General features: G+C 40.9%; 2 protein-coding genes across 4 annotated transcripts; one reads left to right on the top strand and one right to left on the bottom strand.

Moving 5' to 3' along the window:
* Positions 1 to 756: 756 nt before the first annotated feature.
* cnnm3 (cyclin and CBS domain divalent metal cation transport mediator 3) lies at positions 757 to 15,668 on the bottom strand. Of its 2 annotated transcripts, none has more exons than XM_023338298.1 (11): positions 14,744 to 15,668; positions 13,886 to 14,220; positions 11,093 to 11,269; positions 9,233 to 9,390; positions 6,664 to 6,807; positions 6,429 to 6,587; positions 5,468 to 5,637; positions 4,655 to 4,751; positions 3,593 to 3,723; positions 2,996 to 3,122; positions 757 to 2,746 (listed from the first exon to the last, which is right to left on the bottom strand). In XM_023338298.1, exons 1-11 carry the CDS (start codon positions 15,488 to 15,490, stop codon positions 2,697 to 2,699), a joined length of 2,295 nt encoding a protein of 764 aa, XP_023194066.1. In that variant the 5' UTR covers positions 15,491 to 15,668; the 3' UTR covers positions 757 to 2,696. The 2 variants fall into 2 exon arrangements, with proteins under 2 accessions (XP_023194066.1, XP_023194067.1); XM_023338299.1 differs by having other exon boundaries at positions 757 to 1,816; positions 14,744 to 15,666.
* Positions 15,669 to 16,193: 525 nt separating this feature from the next.
* On the top strand, positions 16,194 to 23,008 carry LOC102225136 (sialidase-3-like). Of its 2 annotated transcripts, none has more exons than XM_005813067.2 (3): positions 16,194 to 18,929; positions 20,230 to 20,464; positions 21,110 to 23,008. In XM_005813067.2, exons 2-3 carry the CDS (start codon positions 20,240 to 20,242, stop codon positions 22,052 to 22,054), a joined length of 1,170 nt encoding a protein of 389 aa, XP_005813124.1. In that variant the 5' UTR covers positions 16,194 to 18,929; positions 20,230 to 20,239; the 3' UTR covers positions 22,055 to 23,008. The 2 variants fall into 2 exon arrangements, with proteins under 2 accessions (XP_005813124.1, XP_023194068.1); XM_023338300.1 differs by having other exon boundaries at positions 19,091 to 20,464.
* The last annotated feature ends 2,807 nt before the right edge of the window (positions 23,009 to 25,815 follow it).

Below are 25,815 nucleotides of genomic sequence, written 5' to 3'. Positions count from 1 at the left end.
GTCTGATCCTCCATTTCTCAGGCAGCCTAGTTTCTGCATGTCGAGACGTGTCTGCTGCTCATTCAGGCTGCGAGAGAGCGAGAGAGAGCAAGACTTCCAGCAGAAAGAGCTGAATGGATGTACAGCAACAAAATTCTCTCTGTTTTCGTCTTGCTGAGCTTTCTGGCTCCGCCTGTCTGGGAACAAGCTGGATTAGGAAAATGTTGGCAAACTTTTGGAAATCTGAGGCAAGACTCTACATTCTCCAGAACAAAACATGGAGGCGTACGGAGGACAGAACCTGACATAATCACAGATAAACGTAGAACAAGTTGATGAAGTAATTTACGTGCCAAATATCACATCTAGTAAATAAAAACATTAAGAACTTTCTCAATGCATTTGATGATACAGTATAGGAAATTAAGATTTGGTTATTATTTTCAACAGGTTGAATTTAAACACAACTTATTTAATTTTCCTTTCTATTTAGAAATCATATCAGTTCTTTTTTATTGTATTACTTTTTTCATAGTGTGTATTTATTTAATGTTTATTATATTTCTTTAACAGAAGAGGATTGGGGCTGTTCTCAAAGAAAAAAAGAATTCTGACTTTATTTTCTTAGAAATTCTGAGGAAAAAAAGTCAGAATTATTTTTTCCCAGTGGCCCTAATCCTCTTCTGGAATTTTTTATATATATATATATATATATATATATATATATATATATATATATATATATATATATTTTTTTTTTTTTTTTTTTTTTTTTTTTTACATAGTTTTTTTTTGTTAATTATACATTGATTTATTTCCTCTTTGCATTTTCTACCCGTAAAACTCACTTTCCTCCAACTCCTCCGCTCTTCCACACCAATCACTGAGCTAAGCTAATTCCTGTTTAGCAAACGTCGCCCAGTTTAGCAGCAGAACCTGTTTGATGGAAAACGCCCCGTTGAAGCACTGGAACCGAACATGGTCTGACCAGTGGCAGGACACCACACACACAATAAACTACAACAGGTACTTCCAGAGTCCAGTATGCAGGAAGACAGAATACAGAACCACCTGAATATTCCTCATTAACCCCCAAAATGGCTTTGAAAAACCAGAGTTTAGCTGTTCCCTCTGTGGAAGTAAAGGAACAGAGAGAATGACGAATCTTTGGATGCTAATTGTCTGATCTGAGCTATATATAAAAATAGAAGAAAAAAAACATAATTGGGATACTTTTCCACATTTTACAATGACAGAAACAACTATTTTCATAATTCCAAAGGAATCCCGACAAACGACGGCTCCAACTCGGACATTCTGACTTGGTTTCCTCTTATTCGAATGCACTGAAATGCACCGTTTGCCTCTTGCGTCTCTTTTTTTTCGCGGTCTGAATGTGATGGGACTCCCTGGTTTAGGTTTCCATGGGAACGGGCAGGTTGATCGAATCGTCCTGAGGAAGCAGAAGAAGCCGTTCTCTGGAACTTTATCGAATCAAAGGGTTCAGTCTCCGGTACGCAGCAGGAAACGCTCAGATCACAGAATTAACAATTAACGCAGAAAACTAAATAATCCGGTTAAGGTAACATATCTTCTCTTTCCACTCTATATTTATATTTATACAGACATATGTACATACATGTATAAAATAATCACCATTGATCACATGAAGGAATGGCGACGTGTGAGTTAGTGGGTCTAGTTAAATAAAAGAAAAATAAATCACTTTCTCTCTCTCTTTCCAGTCTGGTCCAATAACTACGATCCAACCAGAAATGTTTCCTGTGCTACCCATGAGCCTCCTCTTCTGTGTAGCTCTCCTGGGCTCTGCTGCTACCTGCGGAACCCGACCAATCAGAGGAGAGCTGGGGTGAGGCGTGAGGTCAGAACAGGGATGGCAGCACTCGCACACACAGGGGAGGGACGACCAGAGCGACAGAAGGCAAAGATGGAGCCATCTATTCTGTTCGTTTCTACCGTTTCTAAGGCGACGTCTCGGCTCCCCCGGGCGGACATATTGGAGGTCATCATACATACATTTAATTTCTGATTAAATAGTTTTTAAATAGGTTGAAGTTTTCAAAGCACTGGAGGAGTTTCTTTCTGCTCGGATCATAATTCAATAATTTAGAGCCAGCATGACATTTATATAAAACAATTTGTCCTCATCTCCCAATAATGAGGACACGTCAGGATCGAGCAGCCGCATTCTTTATACAACAGTCATAATTTACATGGAGCTGAATTTGATGCACTTTTACAAGGAGTTTACCTCATAAAGAAAGAAAGCTTGAACTTTTTTCTACAAGTTTAAGTAGTTTTCTTTAAACACGTAGAACCTCCAATATGGACGCCAGAGAGACGCAGTTCATCACCATCTGTGGCCTAATTAAATCATACATCACTGTACCTTTGTTTTGTGGAAACAGAGGCTGAACAGAATGAAGAGCACCTGCTGCAGCTGCAGTAGGACAGGAAAGAGGGAAGTGATTTAAAGACAACGCAAAGAACAAAGAGTAGAAAAGCAAAAGACACATTTACCTTCATGCCTCCACAAAGGTCCGGACATGATTAGAGTACAAACAGAAACGCTGAGAGGGGCTTACGGGCGTTATGAGGAGGTAAATGTGTCAGCCTGCAGCAGGACAGGATTGGTGTCTGTGAGTAAGTCAGTGACTGGGGCTAAGGTTGGATTTACCTCATGCATACAAAGCCCTCTAACAGAAGTTCTCAATGGTATCAAAGAACGAAAAGTTTACAGGAAACTCTGGGCGGGCCAGAGACAAGAGGAGGCACGCAAGGAGGGAAAAGAAAGAGAAAGAGAAAATTAATTCAGTTCAGCTGGAGGAAAAAAACAAACAAACAGGAAAGCACATTCCTAAAAAAAGAAAAAAAAAAACAAAAACAGAAAAACACTACGAAGGCATCAGAAAGAGGGGAGGGGGGGACGAAATGTTTGCAGGTTTGCAGGAGGCAGAAGACCCGGCAGGTCAGACAGCGTTCTGAGCAAAGCTACCTGGTGTGGCGTTTCTGTCGTTGAGCAGCTTGGTCTGACTGTTGGGCAGGATCTTGATCTCTGGAGGATCTGGACTCTGGCCCGCCCGCGACGCCATGAGGGCGTTCAGGTACTGCAGACGGGTCACCTGCAGCACAACGAGACGGCCGCGCGTTTAACGTCGCGGACGTTGGATCGCATGCTTACGTTGGCGGTGGCCGTTGTAGCGAAGGAGGAATGTTGGTTTTCAAGTTCCAATGCAGTCAAAAGTAAAAATGCGAAAGAGTGAAAGTGCTGAAAAAAGAAAAAAAAGATGACGGAAGAAGACGGTAAAGGAAGTAATGATAGGAGGCAAACAGGCGAAAAACTAATGGAAAAAGATTAAAGAAGAAAAGAAGGAGAGTGAAAATTAAAAGATAGAAAGAAAAAGAAAAATGGAACCAAAACACAAATAAATGAAAGGATGAAAGAAGGACAGAAAAAAATGTTTTGTTTCCAAGCAGCTGTAAAACTTTGAACTTCACAGATGTTTACAAATGAGTTTAGTCCAGTTCAATAACAGGAGGACAGGTGTCCCTCAGGTGTCCCCCAGTTGTCCCAGTGGACACGCCCACTCACCCGTATGAGCTGCAGGTCAGTGAGGGCTCGCACTGTGTAGTCGGGACAGTAGCTGGATGGGCTGGTGGCGTCTGCTGACTCGAAGGGATCCCTGGGAGAGTGTCGCTGGGTCAACACCGGAGACTGGTGAACTGCGCGCGCACACACACACACACACACACACACACACACACACACACACACACACACACAGAGTCTGAAACTGCACAAAGGTCCTTCACCAAACCACAGGATTCTAGATGCATCTCCTTCAGAATCAGCCGGTCTGCTGAAGCCCCATCTACACACATTGCTGGGTAACAAAACTATTACCAAGGAAAAGAATAAAACTATAAAGGAAGACTTTAGCTTTTGATAAGGCAGCTAATTCACGTGGCAACCAGCACAACAAACCATAAACCTTAGAATATTCCAATTTACAGAGGCTTGCTACGTAGTTTTACTATTCCAGACTCAACGTTCCACAGTTCCCAGTCTAATGTCTTCAACTTAAAATAGAAAATACTAAACTTGACTGTTTCTACAGCACACAGACTTTAGATATGGATCTGCAGACACAAGGAAGTGGAAGTAAGGACAGGTGATCAGAGGAAGAGAAAGAAACATGGACAAAAGCAAGGACACAGAAAAGGACAAGAAGATAACAGGAGAAACAATAAAGCTTTTTCCAGATTTTTCCAGAGTTAGCAGGAACACAGTGGGATCGACGGCACATTTCACTTCATGTAAACCTTGGTGTCCCATAATGTTTAAGAGAATTATGCGATTAGCTTATTGCAATTTCCTAAATAGACTCAATTGGTTATTAATCATTTTAATTTTTAAATTATTCTTTCAGCTTGTATTCAAGTAGATTTCCTCTTAGAAATGATATCAAATGACTTCAGGAAACTTATTGAAATTTTGTTTGTTGCAGACATTATTATCGCACAAAACTCCTATTAATAAATAAAAATGTAATCCTTAGTCATCTAAATATGAAACTCTGCGTCCCACTGCTCCAGGCGGTGAGCAGCACTGACTTCTAAAAGGCGCTCCAGTGAAAACAGTCTATCATCTCACCTGAAGAGGGCAGCGTCAGAGCAGACACGCCGTAGTAAGTGAAGGCTCCGTTCTCAAACTTCAGGCCCTCTTTGCCGATTTCCACCTCCACACGGCCCTGACAACCAGACAGGGATCAATCAGTGAAACCTCTGCTGCAGCTGCCTCAATAACACTGGGAACTGATTTGGTTTTGTTTTATTCTAATTGTAAAAAATGTTCATATAAAAATATGAACATTTACAAATGACCAAGTCTGGGATCTTGGCATATTTCCCCGTCTTTCCCTGACGTCTCTCTCATATTTCATCCGAAGCCGAACAGTCAACAACAACGTTACAATTTCCATCCAAGAGTTTTTAGCTATTCGACAGTTTGTGTAGCTATGTAGTGAAGACTCGTACAATAGTACATAATTCCCCCACAGAGTCTGATGAACGTTCTTTAAAAGTATTCACGTCTCCTGAGGATTCAAAGGCCGGATAGTGGAAGCGGAGGCGTCGAAGTGAAACAGCTGCTCTTCATTACATGCAATTTTTGTCATGCGTCTACCTCAATGAGAGGCGTTGTGTGATTGGTCAGACGTTTGTGGCCAACATGGCTGCTGACCACAACTCTCTGTGACCATTTTGTAAAAGCACAAAAGAGGATGCAGGTTGGGAGTGGGGGACCCCGGCACAAAGGGGTGTGAGAGGGTGTCTGCAAAATTTAACAGCCCCAAAACCATGAGACCTAAAGTCGACTGTTCGGATCTGGATGAAGTATGTGGAGCCTTAAGGTGGTGGTGTCCAGACTTTAGGGACCCTGCAGTCGTGCTGAGCTGCGGCTTCGTACCTGCAGCAGGAGGATGAAGTAGTCCACTGGGTGGTTGCGGGTGTACAGGTAGTGGCTCGGGCTCAGCCGGTTGTTGTGGTCGAAGTGGACCTCCTGGTTGACGCTGGGGTGGCGGAGCAGGTGGAACAGCACCTTCTCAGACACACGAGCTGGGCTGAAGTGCTCCACTTCTGAAGGTGGAAACAGCATGACAGGACTTCAGCATCTTTATCGGTATCACAGCATTATCGTCAAGAGTGTTCACAACCCATTCGTACACCTACTGAAGTGGAACCCCAGCAGATTGCTTTATTCTCTCATTTTAATCGATTTTTGGACATTGCCTCCATCAAGGATAAAAAAAATTGCCTGCTAGTTGTTTTGTTTACATGTAACTAGCTGCTAATATACTCTTGCTAGCTAGTTTTTTTGCCTCCATAATTGGTCAAATAAAAAACTAGCTAGCTAGCAGGGCTTTTTTTTTGCCTCTATCATGAGTAAGTAGGTGCCGCTATATGTAACTGAATGCTAACATACTATTGCTAGCTAGCTAGTTTCTTTGCCTCCAACATTGGTAAAACAAACAAAAAAACTAGCTAGCTACCAGGGCTTTTTTTGCCTCTATCATGGATAAACAAAATAACTAGCTAGCTAGTTATTTTGCTAATATACTCTTGCCAGCTAGCAAGAGTATATTGCTTGCTAGGAATATACTAGCTACCTTCTGCCTTGAGTAAACGAACGCAATGAAAATGTCTGTGTGAGACTTAAACTTTGTCTTAAACAAAACTTAAGATATGGGATTAAGATATTTGATGTATTTTTAAATTGATTAGATTTTTTGGATGAACAAATTTAAGACTTTTGAAAAATTTCCAAACCCCATGTAAAGGTTTGAACTAGAAAGCCAGGTTTATAACCCATCAATACAACTCAAATGACTTCATTTTGTTTGCATAACCTTTTTTCATTTTGCACACACCTCTGGACAGGAAGCGGTGCGTGGCCAGCAGGAGCTGTGGTGATGTGCGGATCTTCGGCTCTCCCTCTGGAGGCTTGAACAGGGAGAACTCCTCGTGGGAGCCGCGAGGCTCCAGAGGGATCTCCATAGGAGTCATCGGACGCTTCACCTTCCTGTCCACTGTGGAGGTCAGAAGGGAGTTTTAACACAGAAACAAGCGGCCGCAGTGACAGGAAAGGTTCTCCCAGACACTCACAGTAGCCGTCGGACTCGTCCAGGATCTCAGACTTGATGACCTCCTCGATGACGTCCTCCAGGGTGACCAGACCCAGAACCTCGTAGAACGGGTCGCCCTCGCCCTCATTGTTCACCTTCTGGACGATGGCCATGTGAGAGTTGCCTACATGAACACCAGTCAAGAGACGGACCTTCATCACTTAGACAATGTGTTAGCTGCTTGTTCTGGATCTCAACAAAAGTCAGACACACACACACACACACACACACACACACACACACACACACACACACACACACACACACACACACACACACACAATGGCCACCAGTTTACTTTCATCCCTACTAAAGTGTGTATAAAAGGCCTTGGAAATGGAGCAAAAATAATAAGTATAAAAAATAAAATTCACTGAGTTAAGACTTACATGAACCCCAAACCATTCCTGGTTTGTAACTGAAGGATCTTTTTAATATTATTCTTAAATATCCAAATCTCACAGAACCTTGTGGACCACTCCCAACAGAGTGACACGTTGGGAGTCCCCTTGTCTCCATGGCAACTGCTAAGCTTTTGTACATGGTTATGGGAATATGATTGTAGCAAATCAACTAGTCGCATGATAAATTAGAAAATTCAATAATTTCTATGTGCATGATTTATCATTTTTCTCTTTTCTCTCTTTCCAACAAAAACTGGATGGTAAGAGTCTTCAGTCTGGTGATTTGGTCTCAACTAGACCTTATTTTGAAGGATAATTTTGTTTACAAAGACTTTATAATTCATTTTATTTGTCTTTTTTTAATTTATTTATTTTGGATATTTAAAATGTCTTCCAGTTCCAGTGTTAAATGTTTATTAGAATTTAAAGTTTATCGATATTTGAGAATGTGTTCTTGCATTATCATGCCATTACCATTATATTACTTTAAAAAGGTCACAAAACAACATCATCATTGTTTATCACAATAAATTTTGGAACAATTTATCATCCAGCAAGATTTGTTATCATGACAAATAACATTCCTTTAATAGGCAGAATTTCTAATTCTGAAGTTTATGAAGTCCTGCATTTTAATTTTTAGCATTCCCTAAAAGAAATGATTCATTGTGTTCATTTCCTTTAATCTGTTTTCATTTTTGCTCTATGTCCTCGTTTCTCCTTTTTGTTTTCTTGAGTTCTTACCCAGGTCTAAAGCAGTGTGATGCTCAGAACTAAAACTCACACCCTGATTCTGAAATAAAATGCTGGAGAGCACATTCCTCTGCAGACATTTTAACCCTGTTATGGACATTTTCCTCACTAAGCTAACAGTTTGGATTTTCCGCCACTAGAAAAAAATCACATCATCAGAAAAATAAGGGCTAAGCAAATTTCCCAAGCTAAGCAGATCTGTGGCTAAGTTTAGCTGCGTCCAAGACGAGCTTTTTTGGTTTTTCCCAAGCAGCGACCAATCAGAAGCGTCGACCCGTTGAACGCTCTCTCTCCCTCCTGCGGCAGAAAGCTCTCAGTGTTTCCAGCCTGCTCAGTCAGCTGCTGCAGCAGCTGCTGAGTCAGCGCCGAGCTTTCTGCACATGCTCAGTGCGGTCGTCATGCTGCATTAGAGAGCAGCTCGGAAATGTTTACAATGACCCCAGCTGGATCTCAGGGCTTCCTCTTGGTCACTTTAGTTTATTTTTACTTTTTCGGCTACGGCTGTTGATGCAGATACCATACGCTGTGAGGTGTGATGGGATTTTAGGGAGAAACTTTTATGTTTTGGTGATTCATTTTATTTCTTCAAGTCTTTCATACACATTAACTGCATAGAGCAATCTGTGTCCCTTTGGCTTTTTTGTGCCACTGCCTCACATTCATTAATACATTCTACTGTTACAATTTGATTTCTGTTTGGTTCTTTTTTTTTCATCCTATTCAAGTTGAAATCTAATCAAAGTTGGCTGTTTTTATTGTTTTCCATTATGTGGTTATATTTCCTGATAAACCAGATCAACTAGTACATGTATGGAATATTACATAGACATCAGTGATGGACAGAAAAATTAAATAACTTTGTTGATGTTTTAATATTGTGGACAATTTTAGTCCCTACCTAAAAACACATTTTTGCATTTTTTTTAATACTAAGAAAAAACAAAAAAAATAGATTTAATCTGTTAAATGTAGTTATTTTATCTATTAAAATTAGATAACATAACTTTTTCATTTATGTTAAGGATTAGGGTATTTTTTTTGTTGTTGTTAAATCTTAATTTTTATTAATTCTAGTGTTTGTGTTCCAAATAAATGCAAATAAAATTAGGAATATTTGTATTTCTAAAAAGAAATTGGAAAAACGCTAAAAATAAATAAAATAAAATAAATATTCTTATTCTCACGAGAAAAATTAAACCAAACTTTAGTTTTTATGACTAATACCATTTTGTAGCTCAAACCAACATTTAAAGAGTTACAAACAAAAAAAAAAAACTGAAGTTACTCTATGTCATTTTCTCTAGTGATGAACAGGTGGAGAACAAAATCAGAGAGCGGAGGGTGAGGTGAGAACAGGAAGGTCTCTGATTGGTCATTCAGATGTTGGCTCACCTTTCTTGAACTCCTCCAGCATGGCGTCCAGCTTGGTGTCGTTGAAGACGTAGTGCAGCGGGTGGTTGTAGAACTTGGTGATGGTCGTCATGGGGGTGCAGTCCTCCGGGTCCACCAGCGCCAAATCCTTCACATAAAGGATTTCCACGATGTTGGACCTGCGGAAGCAAAAACAACAAACAACGTGTCGGACAGAGGGTCCAACACAAAGCAAGCGGCTGCGTCTTCAAACAGGTCCTCAGGTTGAAGGCGTTCCTTATGAAAAGTACGAACATGGAGCCGTCGGCTTTATTTCTAGATGAATTTATTATTCATTTATTGTGACATGATAGAAAATCAGCTTAGAATTTCCCATCTACTCTGCAGGCTAGAAATGTTTATTAGATTTTTAGGGGTTTATTGGGTTAGAAACAAGCACAGAACCTGGAGCTGCTCTTTGCTTCACATTACAGGTTTTATTGTCAACAAGGTTTGATTCACAAGAAAGGATGAATTAACCTATTTTGTGGTTTTTATTGATCTTAAAGAGAAAATGGAACAGACTGAAATCTGTACCAGCTTTCAAAATTTCAAACCTCCCATTTTTTTGTAGGTTCAGTCCTGCTTTTACCTGCTTTACCTGAACACATCATGATTCACCAAGATGGCGATGTGCTTTCCATTGTAACTCAGTGCAGTCTTAAACATTAGGGAAGGTGAGTAAGTTCTTCAGGAAAAACCCTGGCTACGTTAAACCAGCTGTAGAAGAAGGTGTGTGTCGACAAATTGGTCCATACTTCCTTACATTTGGAAAATCAGTCAACATATGAGGAAAAAAAGAATAGAAATCGACTTTTCAGACAAACAAAATGGTCAAAAATCGGAATTGACTAGAAAACTGCAATCGCTGCACCCTAATCGTAACACTACGTGTTCTTCAGTCTACACACCCTCGGTGATTTTAAACTTTCTGAACATACAGTTGCATTTAAACAGAGACCTGCAGAGTAAATTTTCATATTTTGTCATAATTAAACTAAATATAAGAGAGATTTGGGAAAGACAATTCTTGTCAAAATGGAATATTGGCTGTTTTTGTTAAATATAGCTATAAATTTGCTCTTTTTCACAAAATAACTTGTAAAATATCAGATGAAACAAAATGTTTGTGCATGAGAGTGAACAGAGTTTAAAGCGTCAAGAGCGTTAAGATGCGGCCAACAGCGACCCATCTGACCAGGGTTCTGTAATGTTTCCATGAGAAATCGTTCATTAGAAAAAACATTTTCCAACAGAAGTTATTCATCACTGCTAGAAATCATTCTGAAGATTTTGGATTCCTGGGAAAGTCTGAACAGAGTTACTAGATCAGAGTTTCTTCAGTAAGAACAAGAAAATTCTAACTTTTCCTCATTCAGTTTTACAGAAAAGTGTTCAAAACTATAAAAAACCTGTTATTTTGCTTTATAGTTCTTTAAATCAATATTACACAACTTTTATTATTTTTTACAATAAACAGGTAAAAAATTAGCAAGCTAAAAGCTGAGAATTATGTGGGTATATTTGTTGTTTATGGCGACCCCCGGTGTTTGAAAAACAGCATCTGCAAGTTGTTTATGTGTGAAAGAAATTTCTTGCGAGTAAAAACTACTGCAAGTCCCACAACTACTGGCACAAAAATATCTAAATACTTCTGCTGGATGATATTCTGGTAATCCACAGAAAAATCTAAGCAATAACTCAAAACTATTTGATTTAACACCTGAAAGCCACAACAAGCAATAAGTAACATCTTTTCTCCTTAGACAAAGATGATGGACGAAGAAAACTAAATGATGGAATGTACGTTTTAAAAAAAAGAAGCAGAAATTAAACACACACCTCTCCTCCTCGTAAATAGGCACCCTGGTGTATCCGCTCTGCATGATCTCCGACATGGTGGAGAAGTCCAGGACGGCCGAGCTGGGCAGCATGAAGCAGTCCTTCAGGGGGGTCAGGATGTCCTCCACCGTCTTGGTGCGCAGCATCCCACGGCTGAACTCCTCTTTCACAAACTCGCTGTGCAAACACACACAAACACACGGGTCAGTAACAGCAAACATATGATCTTCTCAATGACGTCAATCAGACCTGTTCTAGATCATTCTAGTCTTCAAAATCAATGTCCAAACGTCTCACTGGTCTTTGACGCGAGGTTTCTAGAAGATCGTCAGCTGAAACATGAAGACGTTTTCTAATGTCACGTCCCAGATTACCATCGGCTGCACCGATCCACTTCTTTCATTTCCGATACCAATATCGATATCTGAGGTTTAGTATCGGCTGATACCGATCCGATACGGCTAAGATCCGATACGGCAAGAAAGTGCTGAACTGACTTAAAACATTTCTTTCTTTCTTTTTTTTTTAAACAAAGGCATAAATGTACTGAATTACAGATTTATTTGATAACTCTGTACCAGCATAGCACACTTAAATACACCAATAGCTTCACAAGCCTGTTCAAACATGGAAAAAAAATCTTTAATTTGTTCAGTCACAGCGATTAGGAGTAGAACAGCCAACGTAAAACAACAAAAACAATTAGTTGACTATTTTGGTCAAAGATGTAAAAATTAACTGCAATAAACCTTTTTTCAAATGGGTTAGAAAGTGCAATTAGGAATTCTAATTACAATGCAACATAAATAATAAATCTTAGAATTAGACTGAATAGATCTGCTCTTATGAATTGGGCACTTTGTCACCAATACCCGATCTAAAAATCTTTTCAATAATTGAGACCGATACAGATAACATCGGATCAGTGCATCTCTTAACTTTTCACACAGGACCGTGTAGGTCTGGGCTGGTTTCTCCGTTAATAATAAACCTCTTCATTTAAAAACTGCATTTTGTGTTTACTTGTGTTGAATTTAAATAAAACTGGTCTGAGGTTCTGAAACACTTAAGTGTGAGAAACATGAATAAAAAAGAAGAAAAAAATGAAATCAGGACGAAGGGCAAACACTTTTTCACACCACGGTATCTCCACAAGTAATCAGTTTCTATGTTGACGGATGCTCTGGAAATGGAGGAAGGTAGAGACTGCCTCCAGGAAATCGACACCGATTCCTGGAAAATGTTCCTGCAGATGCCTCATCTTCAGTCTGCGGGTGTCTAGTTCAAACATGTCTCAGCTCTACTGGAACAAGTCAAACCACAAGCTATTCTCTATCCAGCACTGCGAATCCTTCTGACCCGGCAGTCCGTCCTAGCTAAAGGCTTCAGCAGACATGTCCTAGGTTCTGTTGTTAAACTTTAACACGGTAGAAGTCTGCTTAGTATCGTCTTGCGTATCTTTTTCTCTCCAATCTGGGTCAGGTATTCCACCGTTGAAATGTATTGTCCCTTTAAGCAGCTTTTCCACTTCAGGCTTTAGAAATGGTGTGAATCAACAGTTGAACCATTAAGTTTCTAATATATTAGATGTAAAGGTATCATCCCTATATGGATCAATGTTTATTTGAGAATTAAAGGTTCCTACTTGGCGGTTCCTTCTACTATATGTCCCATCCTGCTGCGACCTGAACACATAAAGGCCAGGATGAGCGATGATCCTAAGTATGAACATTGATTAATCCAAACTTTTCAGCTTCTGACCCACATACTTGGCGCAAGAGCATTTTTAGCTGCTTTAAGGAAACAGAAAACACAAAGACCTCTCCAGAGTAAAACCAAACATGTGACTAATAATCTGTCGAGATTTTTTTTTTCTATTTGTACTGGTCTACCCAACATGGCCGTTTTTCTGTCAAGAAAGAAGAAAGACAAGGAGACTGAAGTCCTCAGCCTCCACTCGTTTCCGCCTGCAGCTATTGCTAAGTCTGCCACCATTTAGCCAGATGTTTGTTTGTTTGGTCTGTCAACACAGCAGAGGAACTTGAGGTGCAACTTCCTTCTAACCTTCAAAATAAAATTTTCATTGTTTAGAAAATCTACATTTTTTAAAACAATCTCACAGTTCTTACATAGACCTTCTGTAAATATAAAGTAACCCAGAAAAAAAGTCTGTGTGTTTGTTAGCCACATAATAAAAATAAGCAAGAAAAAAAATAACTACTGTAAATAAAATCCATTCTTTGCACTTTTTTTTTATTAATATGCTAGAACAATTTTTAGGGTTTAAAAATCTGGGTCGATATCAATATCCGATATTGCTGCAATGGCCAATAAACGACTGTTTTATATATATATATATATATATATATATATATATATATAGAGAGAGAGAGAGAGAGAGAGAGAGAGAGAGAGAGAGAGAGAGAGAGAGAGAGAGAGAGAGAGAGAGAGAGAGAGAGAGAGAGAGAGAGAGAGAGAGAGAGAGAGGTGCACCGATTCCAGTTTTGGCTTATACCGATTTTCTTGTCTGAAAAGTTGTTAATTTTTCAGACATAGTTTTACAAAACTACAATAATGTTAATAACCAGGATGAATTTCAACACAATATTCACGACACCACATTTTGATAAATCTGTATTTACTTTACTCTCAGTAGTAAGGAGGGATGTAATAATGTGATGTTATGGTGGTTAACTGATTGAGGAGGTTTATAAATAAATTTAAATCAGTTTTTTAAAATCAAAAATATGCTAAATGTAGTATCTATATGGCTATTATTATTTTTCATAGTACCTGTAAGGGTCATTGACGCTGGCACGGATCATCTCCATGGCTCTCTCCCGTATCCCACAGGTGCTGATGTCTCTCCCCAGGCCCAGGTCCAGAATCAACCCCAGCGGACAGGACAGGGGACAGGTGAGCACCATGCAGACCTGGGCCAGCCAGGTCAGCCCGGGCGCCAGCTGGAAGCCGTAGCCGGAGCACAGGACGTGAGGAACCAGCTCAGCCAGGAAGAAGATCAGAAGGCCGCTGGTGAACACCGCCGAGACTACGGAGCCCAGAGCCCGGTACAGGAGCACCCCGAGGGCGGAGTGGCCCAAGACGCAGAGGAAGAGCAGCGAGCATGTCTGGGTGGGAAAGAGCTTCGTTGGCAAGAAGAAAACGAAACAGCCCTCCGACTGGGCAACGAATTAAGACCAATACATAGTGAGATAAACACATGATCAATATCAATAGACAAGAAGTTCGATACAATTTCACTGAACTCCGATCCAGAACCGCACAGCATTCTGGGGGATGTAGGCAGAGGAAAGACTGAAGTAGCTCAACTCCTCACGGACAACTAACCAAGGTACTAATTCACTCAGTCACTAGTTGGCCATCTACATCCTGATGGGTCTACAGTGGCTCTGTGGGGTAAGCAGTCAACCAGCAATCTAAAGGTACTGGGTTCGATTCCAGTGTGTGTTTGTTGTGTAAATATCTAGTGTCAAAACAACGTTGAATATATTAATTTGTTAACATCCACATCATCAGTTTGCATCTGAACAAAGTTGTGGATAAAACCACCAGTTCGATACCATCTCAGATATTCAAAACAGAAACCGATATCGACTGAAACCCTTATATGGTGATAAGTTCCCAACTCACCAAGAAGTTCCCTCTCCTCCTGATTGGCTCCAGGCGCTTGGCGGCTCGCTTCTCCTCCTCGGATCCGCAGCTGTGGAGAACATAGAGCTCCACGGGGTCCAGCCACAGCAGGCTCAAGTTTACGGTCCTCAGCAGGCCGCAGGTCAGCAGCATCAGCACCACCAGGAGAGCCAGAGCCCACGGGGGGACTGCCATGGGGGTCATATCCCGCCGTGGAGGGGCTGTCGTCGGAGTCATATCCAGCCGTGGAGGAACTGAAGGTTCTCCCGGGCAGACTTGCAGTCTGTCCGGGCCCATTGATGCCCACATCCCCCCGCTCTGCACACACAGGTGGTAGAAATCCGCGGAGACGCTCCCACGCTTCTTCACCTCCACCGTCAGCAGCCCGCTGTTCGGCTCATCCGCTTTGAACGGTTCCGTTGCATTAAAGGCGGCTTCCTGCCGACTGGACTCCTCTTCGCACGGGTCGGCATCACCGACCGCCCCTGCGGCTCCCGCTGCCGCCCCAGCGAACGCGAGCCACGGCCACGGCCAGCTTCCATTCAGATTAGCCCCAAAGAGACGGAGCTGGAACGTGGCTCCTTCTGGCGCCGAGATGATTCGGTCCTTCATGCGCACCAGACCCCCGGGGTCTTCCAGTCGCAGCCCCACGACCTGCGGAGCTTCCTGGCTGCAGGCGCCGAATCTGATCCCGCAGAACAACAATATCATCAACAGGAACCGTAGACCTGCCAAGCTGGCCACCATATTGGAATTGCTCAGCCTGGCTCTGCGCGGGTCATGTGACTCCAGTCTGCCATTGGTCCCGCCCACTCGAGCGCTGCTACTGAGCCGCTTCGGTGGCCATTTCGGCTCGACTCGTGCGATCTTTCACACGAGGCGAGCGAGTGAGCGTGGCGTCCATGTTGGCGCTGGATTCTTGGCTGTTTTTGTTTTAAAAGCTCCGCCCCTTCGCAGTGTGTGTCCACAGCCACGGGAGACGAGAACGAGCTCACGCCCATCTTTGTTGGATTTCTTGAAAACAAGCCATTCATGGCTCTAACCCCTCTGCTGAACACGCGTCCTTTTTCAAATCTGATGTGAAATGAATGCCTTTCGCCACATGTGCTCATAAAAAAACGATGAATATTTAATAGGTCTGTCTGCAAATGTTCGAATTTCTTCTTTCAAACCACAAAGGATTTATTAGTGCAGGTCTGATTGATTTGTGTTAGTCAACTTCTTATCATTTAAAGTCTTCAAAGGACAAAGTTCTTTACCTCTGATACGCTGGTTGACTTCAGCAGGGGCTGAGCGACTTTTTTGGGGGCTTCAGGGCAGACATTCTAACGAGCCTCCATTTGACCCCCTCAGGGTACCTGATTTTTGACCCCTTCCCCCCCCCCCCCCATTCAGTCCAGTCAAGCTAAATAAAATCTACTCAGAGCGGCAAATGTTACAGAAACGTTTGAAAAAAAAAAAAATAGTAGGAACACACAGATTAAAAAATTTAGGCCAATGTTGACGTCCGATATTTTTCCATTGTTGGAAATTCCTCCTAACTTTATAGTTCACTCTGAAATCATCTGAACCTGATATGAGCGTTTATATCAGGTGAATAAATAGACCATTGGTGAAACAACTATCATAATCACTGAGTATGAAGTCAATAATCACCTCATCAGCAATAAATACAAACTACAACTAAACGATAAAACAGAATCAAATATAGAGGCAATAAAAATTATAAAAGCTAACAACCTTTCTTTGTATTTTACTGAAATAGGACACAACGAGAAGAAAAGTGTTCTAAGCAATGGTTAAAAATGATTAGTGTTCTGACCGGTGCTCAGAACAAGGTTAGGCGTTTCCATGAGCAACATTCTAATTTTCTATTAACTTTTAACAGAGCAGGGTTTTTCGGGGTTTCGGGGTTTTTTACCCTCAAACCCAAACTGACCATGACTCAGACTGGTGGCAGGAAAAATGGTCTGAAATGTTGATGGAGTTCCAGGTCATTATTGATCAAATGCAAACCGTTTCCATGTCGCTTCAAACCCAACCGTGAAAACAAAGAGCTTTACTTCCTGCTTTGCCCGACTAGGACAGGTTCTGCTTGTTGCCTGGTCCAGAAGCGGAGCATGTCCAGGATCTCAGCTTGTAGGTGCATCACTGAGAACAAGAGTTTGTCTCTAAGACTAAGAAGACTGATATTATTGTTTGTTATTCTGGATGATAGAACGGAAATTTGGAAAATGTTCACTTCATTCAAAGTCCTCTTTCTTTCATATTAGTTAACTATATGTGAGTCAGCCAATACATACATTTTAACACTTTAAAATGAAACGCTTTTTTTCAACCAGAGTCTTTATATTCACGCGTTTCTGGTACATCCGTAAATCTGACGCACATGCGACGTTCACTAACAACAGCGATGGATTTTACTTCAAAACATAATCTGATGTGACACTGGAAAAGACTGTTTTTGTGTTCTAGTTGGGCTAACAGTAATTAGCCAGCTATTCAGCGAAGCTATTCAGGCCTAAAGTAGCATGTCAATGCTAACCATGTAGCAGAAACACATTCGTCCCCAAATCCAACGTCAGCGTCCAGAGTTCACATTTCTAAAGAGGTTCCATGAATGATCAGATTCAGATTTAACCGTTTTCAATATTGTGTCCATTTGAAAACCTTCATCTTGGCTATGCTAGGTGGCGCTCAAGTTCACTGGTCCCACAGAGAGCAGAGTTCATGGTTACATCAATTTACAGCACATTGTCCGGGTACTGAAGCAGCAAAGCAGCCCCAGCGTGATGCACTGGGGCTGCCACTACCATGTTTGACTTTAGGTACGATGTTCTGTTTTTGGCATAAATTCAACAACTGTATAGTTTGCTTTGCTGTGCAATGACTTTGTGCCTTGAATTCTCCTATTGAGGCCATTTTTGCCCAGATTCTTGTTGAATCAAACACGGCAACCTTAACTGACCCCTGCAGTGCTTCAGATGTGCTTTTTTTTATTTTTATGACCCCCTGGATGAATTGTTGATGTGCTTTTTTAGTAATATTAGTTGGCTGGTCAACTCTTGGAAGACTCCCCACTGTTTCATGTTTTCTCCATTTGCGGATAATAGTTTTCACTCTGATTCACTGGAGTCCCAAAACCGAAGACATTCCTTTGGTACCCATTTCAGACCAACAGATTTCAATGAATTTGTTCAATGATTTCATTGAACAGATGAAATCATTCAATGAAATAATTTAATTTCATTGAATCAAATGAAATCAATAAATAGATCAATAAATTTGTATCTATTTTCTATAGATCAACATTTTCTAGAGAAAATAGATCAAAATTGGAGGTGTTACTTTTTGAGATTTGTTTAACCATCTTAATGTTGTCGAGACACATTACCGATTCTACAGATCTTGTCTGGTTATGGCTGGTAGAATGTAAGTAATTCTTTTCACAGATCAGATCTAAAATATTCAGAGGGAAATGCAACTTGGAGCGTTCAAACACATAAGTGCAATGCTACTTGACATGCTATTGGTGGAGCCAATCCAGGGATGCCATTTTGTTTCCCTTGGTGCTGATTGGCAGAACCCCCGAGAGCAGAGACCTGGAGGTCTGCATATGTTAGCGTCTGTGGTACTGCTAAGATTATTTTCCATTGTGTGTATTATCACATACTGAGGTAAATTTGGTGCTGAAACTTCTAAAATAGACAGAAGTGTTTTTAGATTTTAGATAAATGCTGGAGTCTACAAGCCCTGCAAAGACCAGAGATCCACTGTATGTGATGGAAGACTAAAAATAAGTTAATAAATACAAACTAGTTTGTGAGCCGTAGTGTAGCAGAGAGCAGGGGGGAGGAGGCGAGTCTGTAGAGATCACCCAATGAGGGAGCAGAGCCCACCTGGATGTGGGGTACAAACAAATATTTCCACAGGAGCCTGCAGATGAACCGAGTGGACGGTTTACGTTTCACACTGAACACGACGAAGACACCACCTAACTGATTGGTTTGGGTCCAAATGACAATCATTAACTCTGCTCTTTTTTAATCATAATTAGAAATGGACCAGATAAAAAATATGATAACACAAACATGGAGCAATAAAACAGCAGACTATAATAAGGCGCCACCCTTCTGCATTCATCATATCCTCCAGGCTTCCTCTGGGCAGTGATCCACTGCAGTTGGTGAGTTCATTTCTTGTTTTTGTTTTTTTACAATTCATTTTGCAACAATTGTTCCAGTGTCGTATGTATACCTCAACATATAAAGAAATGACAGAATAAATAAATAACATTTTCATGTCTCATCACTTGTAACTGGAAGATTTTTCTTTGTCTTTGTTTAGGTTGGTGAAATTTCAGTTCAGAACCTCTGATATTTTGCAGCCTCATGTTGTTTAGCTGATTTGAGGAGGATTGGTAGTTTTGTAGTGGGACAAATGATGTCATATATTATGATATATCATCCTTCCCTAATAGGAGCAGCGCAGATGTTGGCTTCGGAAATAACCATAACACACAGAAGCTGTGTTCTAAATTCTCAAAATCTCTTTAAAAATCCACTATTGACATTTTGGACCATAAACCGTTAGTGTCAGGAAAACATTTCCACAATATCCATCTTCTTTTCTGCAATGCCTCTTGAAAATATTCAAACCCCTTGGACTGCAACAGCTACAAACTTTGATGTATTCATTGGGACTTTCTGTGGTGAACCTTTACCAAGGTTTAATGCTGAAGTGGGAGGAAGTTAAGGCCAAATTTCTGAGGATTTTTATAACTCAGATGAACTTTCTGTCCATGAAGACCAAAGCTGAACATTCCCACAGTAAAGCATGGTGGTGGCTGCATCATGCAGTGGGGATGCTTTTCTTCAACAGGGACCAGGAAGCTGAAGGACAATGACATCAAACACACAACCAGAGATATACTGGAATGGTTCAGATCACAACATATTCAGGTGCTGGAACGGTCCAGACAAAGATCAGACCTGAACCCAATTGAAGAGCTATGGCAAGACTTGGTGGGAAAAAAAATGATAGTCACACTCTCTGTCCAATCTGAATGACCTTGAACTATTTAGCAAGAGAGAATGAGCAAAAAATTCTGCCTGACGTGCAACGCAGACAACGATCCACCAACAGGGACTTTAAGTTGTTGCAGGAACCGTGAAAACAAAACGCACAGCTGACATTCATAAACTGTATTGATTTGTTTGGTCTCTTTTAGCATTTTATCATTTGGGTTGGTATGTTTTATCTATTAATGATACAATAAACTGCTGTCTTATCTTCCTAATCTACATGTGAACCCCTCCTCAGGGACCTTTATTCCAAATGATCTCAGATAAAACTAGCTGTACGGTACTTCACCCTTGTTTACCTGTAATCAAGACGCTTGATTACAGGTCTTGATGGCCCCCATCTCCTTGCAATAAAGTCTCCTCCCTCACAGGTCTGCGCCTGATTGATTGTTTTGCCCACAGATGATAAACTATGGAAAAGAAGGCCTTGCTTACCTCCGGACAGCAGAGTACCGTCTTTCTTTCCGACAAAGAGGAGGTGTACAGGATTCCTGCTCTGCACTATGACCAAGACCAAAAGATTCTGCTGGCCTTTGCAGAGAAGCGGAGAACTTCAAACGACGCCAGCGCAGAGGTGCTGGTCATGAAAACGGGAGCGCTGGTCAAAGACGAAGCCACTCTTGAAATAAGTGTTAAGGTAAATCGTCTAAACCAATCTCTCTCAGCCTGTGGTCCGCAAGGTACTGCATGTAAAGGACCATTTATTTGCCGTAATGTGAGCTTGAAGTCTGACGCTACAGTTAGCTTACCAAAGGATTGTGTTTAAACTAATAATGGATGAGAAGCTTTCGAAAAGCTGAACATACCGGAGTCATTCAGTCTGCAGGAATTTTTTTCAGTTTCTCGGAAATATATTCCGAGAAACTGATGAGTTGTGGTGAGTTGCAGAACTTTGGTTTTTGAGCAGCGCTGAGCCTCAAGCTGACTAACTGCATCTGTAGTATCTAAAATAAAATAATTTTTTATGTTCTATTTATGTTTAGAATATACAGTTTAGAATCTGTTACTTACTCAAAATACCTCAAGTAGGCTTGTTCATGGTTTTGTCATCATCAGCCTTCTCTTTAAGATGAACAAAGACAATAAGTCAGTTAAGAGTTAATATTTTCATTTCAGGTTGCATATATTTAGATGTTGGGCAATTTCAAGTTAGGTGGTCGGTGAGTGTTTGTTAAATGGGTAAAGTGGTCCTTAACCTGAAAATGTTGATCTAAACCAACTGTTTTCTCGCTACACCATTTATTTCAGCATGGCTCTAACTCAGAGTTATGTCCCTTTGCAGTGGTCAGTGTCCAGAAACGTGGTGGAGAAGGTCCATCTTGGTGGATTTCGCCCCATGAATCCGTGCCCAGTCTACGAAAAGACAACCAAGACACTCTTTCTGTTTTTCATCTGTGTCGAAGGCAACGTTTCAGAACCATGGCAGAGGTTCTGGGGCGTCAACAAGGCCCGTCTCTGCTACATGACGACCAGAGACGCCGGTGAGACCTGGAACTCGGTCACTGACTTGACAGTAAATTTTCCTCAGACCAAACAGTGGGCAACGTTTGCCGTTGGTCCGGGTCACGGCCTCCAAACAGAAAGCGGTAGACTGATCGTTCCGGCCTACGCTTATGTCTCTCGCTTCCCCTCGTGCTTCTGCGTGTCGTGTTTTTTCGCCGTCTCGCGCGCGTTCTGCTTCTACAGTGACGACAACGGCGCCACGTGGCAGCTGGGCAACACGCTCGACGACAAATCGGTCGAATGCGAAATGGCCGAGGTTTCGGACGGCAAAGGCACCAGGTACGTTTACTGCAATGCCCGCAATGAGGGAGGCTACCGAGTGGAGGCGGTCAGCGACAACGGGGGAGAGGATTTCCTCACCCTCCCTCCTGCTGAGAAGCTCGCGGAAACAGGCGGAGGATGTCAGGGGAGCGTGGTCTCCTTTCCAGCTCAACCTGGAGGGTCTGGTGCAAATCAGGAGCCACGGTGGCTGCTTTACTCCCATCCGACCAGTCAGTCCACAAGAGTGGACCTAGGGGTGTATCTGAACAAATCCCCGCTGGATCCAAGTGCATGGAGCAACCCCTGGATCCTTAACGAGGGTCCCAGTGGTTACTCTGACCTGGCTTACCTTGAAGGCGGCTGGTTTGCATGTCTGATGGAGCGTGGAGAATCGTCTGAAATTGAACAGATAGCATGCAATGTCTTCAGCTACATTCAAGTAAAAAAAGGTATTGAAAACTAATGTTTTCAATACCTCACTCCTTAAAGGGATTAACATAAGCCTAGCTACAACGTCATTAAATCATTTGCTGATGACATGAAGAAATACTCTGATTACATTACTCTGCTGGCATTTTTAGATGCTTTGCCAATTAATTGACGGAGGTGAAAATCTCTTTCTTGTTTGATATTCATCTGACATTTTCTATACTTCCAACTGATTGTCAACTACAGGCAAAGACAGATAAATCAATGTGTCAATTACCAGTGAAATAACTTGTTATAAAACAACACAAGTATTTTACTCATTATGTTTTAACCCTAAAATCAAACCCGATCTTTGCTCAGTGTAAGGAGTTTTCCTCCAGGGGCTTTTTGTTGACACACTGGGATTTTAGTGATCTCTTCAAATTGAGAAGCTGTTTGTCTTGATTCTTTGTCTACTGGAAAGAACCCACTGATCCCAGGAATAATCCCGTTTCACTCTGGGTCCATGTTGAACACGCAAATTCTAAAGTCAAAAATGAATCATTTCTGCCTTTAGATGCTGGTGCAGACAGATTAATATGCTATAATCCTAACAGACTAAAACAGAAAAAGAAAAAGAAAAAGTGACTGGACAGCATCCCATTACTTCAGAAACATAACTCATAGACACAATGAGATCTTTCGACTACAGCTCAACTATTACTGATAACTATTCAGAATCTCACTTAGGAAAATATGAGGTAACAGATTTAAATGGTGTTTTTCACATGTATTGTTTTACATCAATGAATAGTGGGAGAAAAGGGTTAGAGGTGTGATTATGTTTCAAATGTGTCGGGTTTCCTGGGGATTTTTAGGTATATTTTTGGTCATCTGTTGAACTTTTACCTTCGATCAAACTTTGATGTGAAAATAAATATCCAAATATGATGTATTCGAGCATTTAAGTGACATTTAACTGATGAATAAAGTGTTATTTTTCTTTCTACTAGTTTTTTCATCGTTCTTTAATTCAGGGTAGCTTGTGGTGTAGAGGTCTGAGGTTCCAATCCCAACCTCGGGAGCTTTGCTGCATGTTTCCCCCCTTTTCTGTCTGATAACTTTGAATAAAGCCCACTAGCGCCAACAAATCTTTAAAAAGTATTTAGACAGACTTTCAGTAAAGTTATCCACATGAAGCACCTCCCAATCTCAGTTTATAAAATATTTCGGCACCTTGGAAATAAAAAAAAGCGAAATTATAGACTAGAATATTAGCTTTTATTTTTATGAGTCCTCTGTCCACAATGTATTTCATATTTGCATTGCACTCATACAAACTATAAAAGACTACACCTCATCAAGGTTTTGTGGTGTAAAGAAATGACACACAATAAATAAATAAAAGCTTCCATTTTCCATCTATAATATGACATTTATTCTGAACAGCTCATTAGAAAGTTAATAACAGAAAAAATCTCAATTGGAAATAGTAGCAAGAACCAGGTTGCAAAAGTGTTTTGCACACTCAAACACTTTGCGGAAGAATCCTTTAATCCAGTTTTAGTTTCTTTTTTTATTCACACGTCCATTTAATAGCTGAGAATCTGAATTACTGTCGATAAAGTAGGACCGTTTGGACTTTTGCCAGAAGCCAAATTTTGTAGACGACATAAAGAATAAAAAAAAGATCTCCTTATATTAAGGTATCAGTCAGTTCAAGGCTACAAAAATGGTCCACAACAAGAATATGCCAGTTTTTAGATTAGTGTTTTTAGTTGAACGATGGAGGATAAATATCACGCAAAATAGGTTATTCATAATTCATTTTTTTACACCACAAAAACATGATATTTTAACAGTGAATTAGAGGCAAACACTTCATGTTCCATTTCATCTGCAACTCTTTTGCTCTTTGCGTGGATTGCATCCACTGTTTGAGAGTTGGAACGGTTCCATCTGTGATGTGGAAAAACTCCCTCTGTGCTGGAAAATATTTAACCTTCACGAGAAGTCTAATCCTCACACCGCTGCAAGACCGAAAAAAACAAAACAAAACACGGCAGCGGGTTGCTGATAAACTCGGCTCTGAAAGCGGCTCGAGATCAGAGCGGGAGCGAGGGAGGGAGGAATTTCAATCCTTCTGCACGGCAGGAGAAGGGTCAAGGTCAGGACAAGGTGACGGGCTGATGAAGAGGCGTGGGAAGAAAAAAGGAAGGATTACAGGGAGAGGAAGTAAGTTTTTGCACGACTGTAAAGAAAAGACAAAAGACGATTGGCGCAACTCGTTAGTTGAGGTCAACTCTGTGCAATGTTTATTGCCATGAAATGTCTTCCAACATTGGAAATAAAACTTCATTTCAGAATAAATAGATCTATTTTTTTTCTACGTTTCTCAGCATCTTTTCATATACATAGTATTTACATTAATATAACCCAAACATAACTGAGGGAACTGAACACAGTGTTTCTGGGCAAAGTAACCCAATAAAAGCTGTGGTCACAGCTGGAAGCCCGTTTCACAGATCCATAATCACAAAAAATAAAAAGTAAATAAATATCATGTTTATAATAAATACATATTTACTAAGGAGGTCTTCACATTTCCCAGCACACACACTGGTACTCCTGCAGCCAACCAGTGACTTTCACCAGAAATCAGTTCTACCTACAGCTACAAGTGAGCTACCAACCAACAGGCAGGTCTACCCAAAACACAAAGTAAGGCTAATTCTGTTGCATTTATTGTGCAGGTATCGAACTTCCGGTCTGGAGGATGCTGGAGAATAAAGATGGAAAGTGTTTTTTTGTTTTGTTTTTCACATTCAGGCTATGCTTACATGACACCGTTGCCTGGAAACTGTCAGTATTTTCAGATGTTGATTGGGAAAAATTCCCATGAAGACCCATCGAGTCAGCTATAGCTGTTATGACAGGCCACTAGATGGCACTGTGATTTTAGCATGACATTGAACGTGCATGTGGTTTTTATGAGAACTTTCCCAGAGCTGGATTCGTAATTTAGGAGACAGCTAGGCGAAAATGAGCCCCCATTAAGCCTGGCTGAAGGTTGGCTGGCTGGTCAAAGGTTAAATTGTTCAGTTGAGGATTAGACCTATTTAACATGCGGTCTTAGTAACTGCGTTTCTATTAAAAACTTTGTCAATATTCTGCAAACGTCGAAACTTTGAAAATGCGGTGATTCCTTTAAAAAAGAAACGTAATTAAAATCACACATGGACAAGTTTGTTCATGAAATAAGTCATTAAAGAAACATGTTACGCAATCATCCTCCACCTTCTTCCCATCGTTTTCTTTGTGGTTTACACCAGTGGCAACATCCGGTTGTAGCTCATGTGACTCTTGTAATGTGAAAAAAGTGTTTCCATTGCAGTTTTGTGAGATGAACTGATTGTGATGCGGCCATAACCCACCTCATGCTAGCACCAAAACTATTCATTGAAAAGTGTGATATTTTCCCCCCCGAAATTGGTAAATTATACAGTTAATGGAAACGTAGCTAGTGTTTCCTTTCATGCTAGGTGTGTGGTCTATACACCGTGGTGTGATGGGGTATTAGTTCTGTCTTACTTGTGATGTGTGGTATCAGAGCTAGCTAGCTTCATGATGCTTCAGTGCTGGGAAGCGTCTTCTGACGCCATCTTTAAATACTCCTCAATGTTGACTGAGTTTCTTTACACTAATTAAACAATCTTGGTCTATGTTTCAACTGGAGCACATAAAGTCTTTTAAGGTTACATGGTAAAATGAAGAGATACATCTGCCTTAGTAGCAACAGCACAGACTACTTGGTAT

Source organism: Xiphophorus maculatus, chromosome 8, assembly GCF_002775205.1.
Source record: "Xiphophorus maculatus strain JP 163 A chromosome 8, X_maculatus-5.0-male, whole genome shotgun sequence".
NCBI classification, from domain to species: domain Eukaryota; kingdom Metazoa; phylum Chordata; class Actinopteri; order Cyprinodontiformes; family Poeciliidae; genus Xiphophorus; species Xiphophorus maculatus.
Note: the sequence above shows the minus strand (reverse complement) of the source record. Positions and strands in the feature narration are given on the sequence as shown.

What these genes read in the sequence shown, in the direction of transcription:
- LOC102225136 (XM_005813067.2), top strand. Translation starts at nt 20,240, where the DNA reads ATGGAAAAGAAGGCCTTGCTTACCTCCGGACAGCAGAGTACCGTCTTT. An exon ending in CTCTTGAAATAAGTGTTAAG is followed by an intron (nt 20,465 to 21,109) that starts GTAAATCGTCTA and finishes GTCCCTTTGCAG; the next exon opens with TGGTCAGTGTCCAGAAACGT.
- cnnm3 (XM_023338298.1), bottom strand. Translation starts at nt 15,490, where the DNA reads ATGGTGGCCAGCTTGGCAGGTCTACGGTTCCTGTTGATGATATTGTTG. An exon ending in CCTATTTACGAGGAGGAGAG is followed by an intron (nt 9,391 to 11,092) that starts GTGTGTGTTTAA and finishes TTGCTTCCGCAG; the next exon opens with GTCCAACATCGTGGAAATCC. An exon ending in GCTGGAGGAGTTCAAGAAAG is followed by an intron (nt 6,808 to 9,232) that starts GTGAGCCAACAT and finishes GTGTTCATGTAG; the next exon opens with GCAACTCTCACATGGCCATC.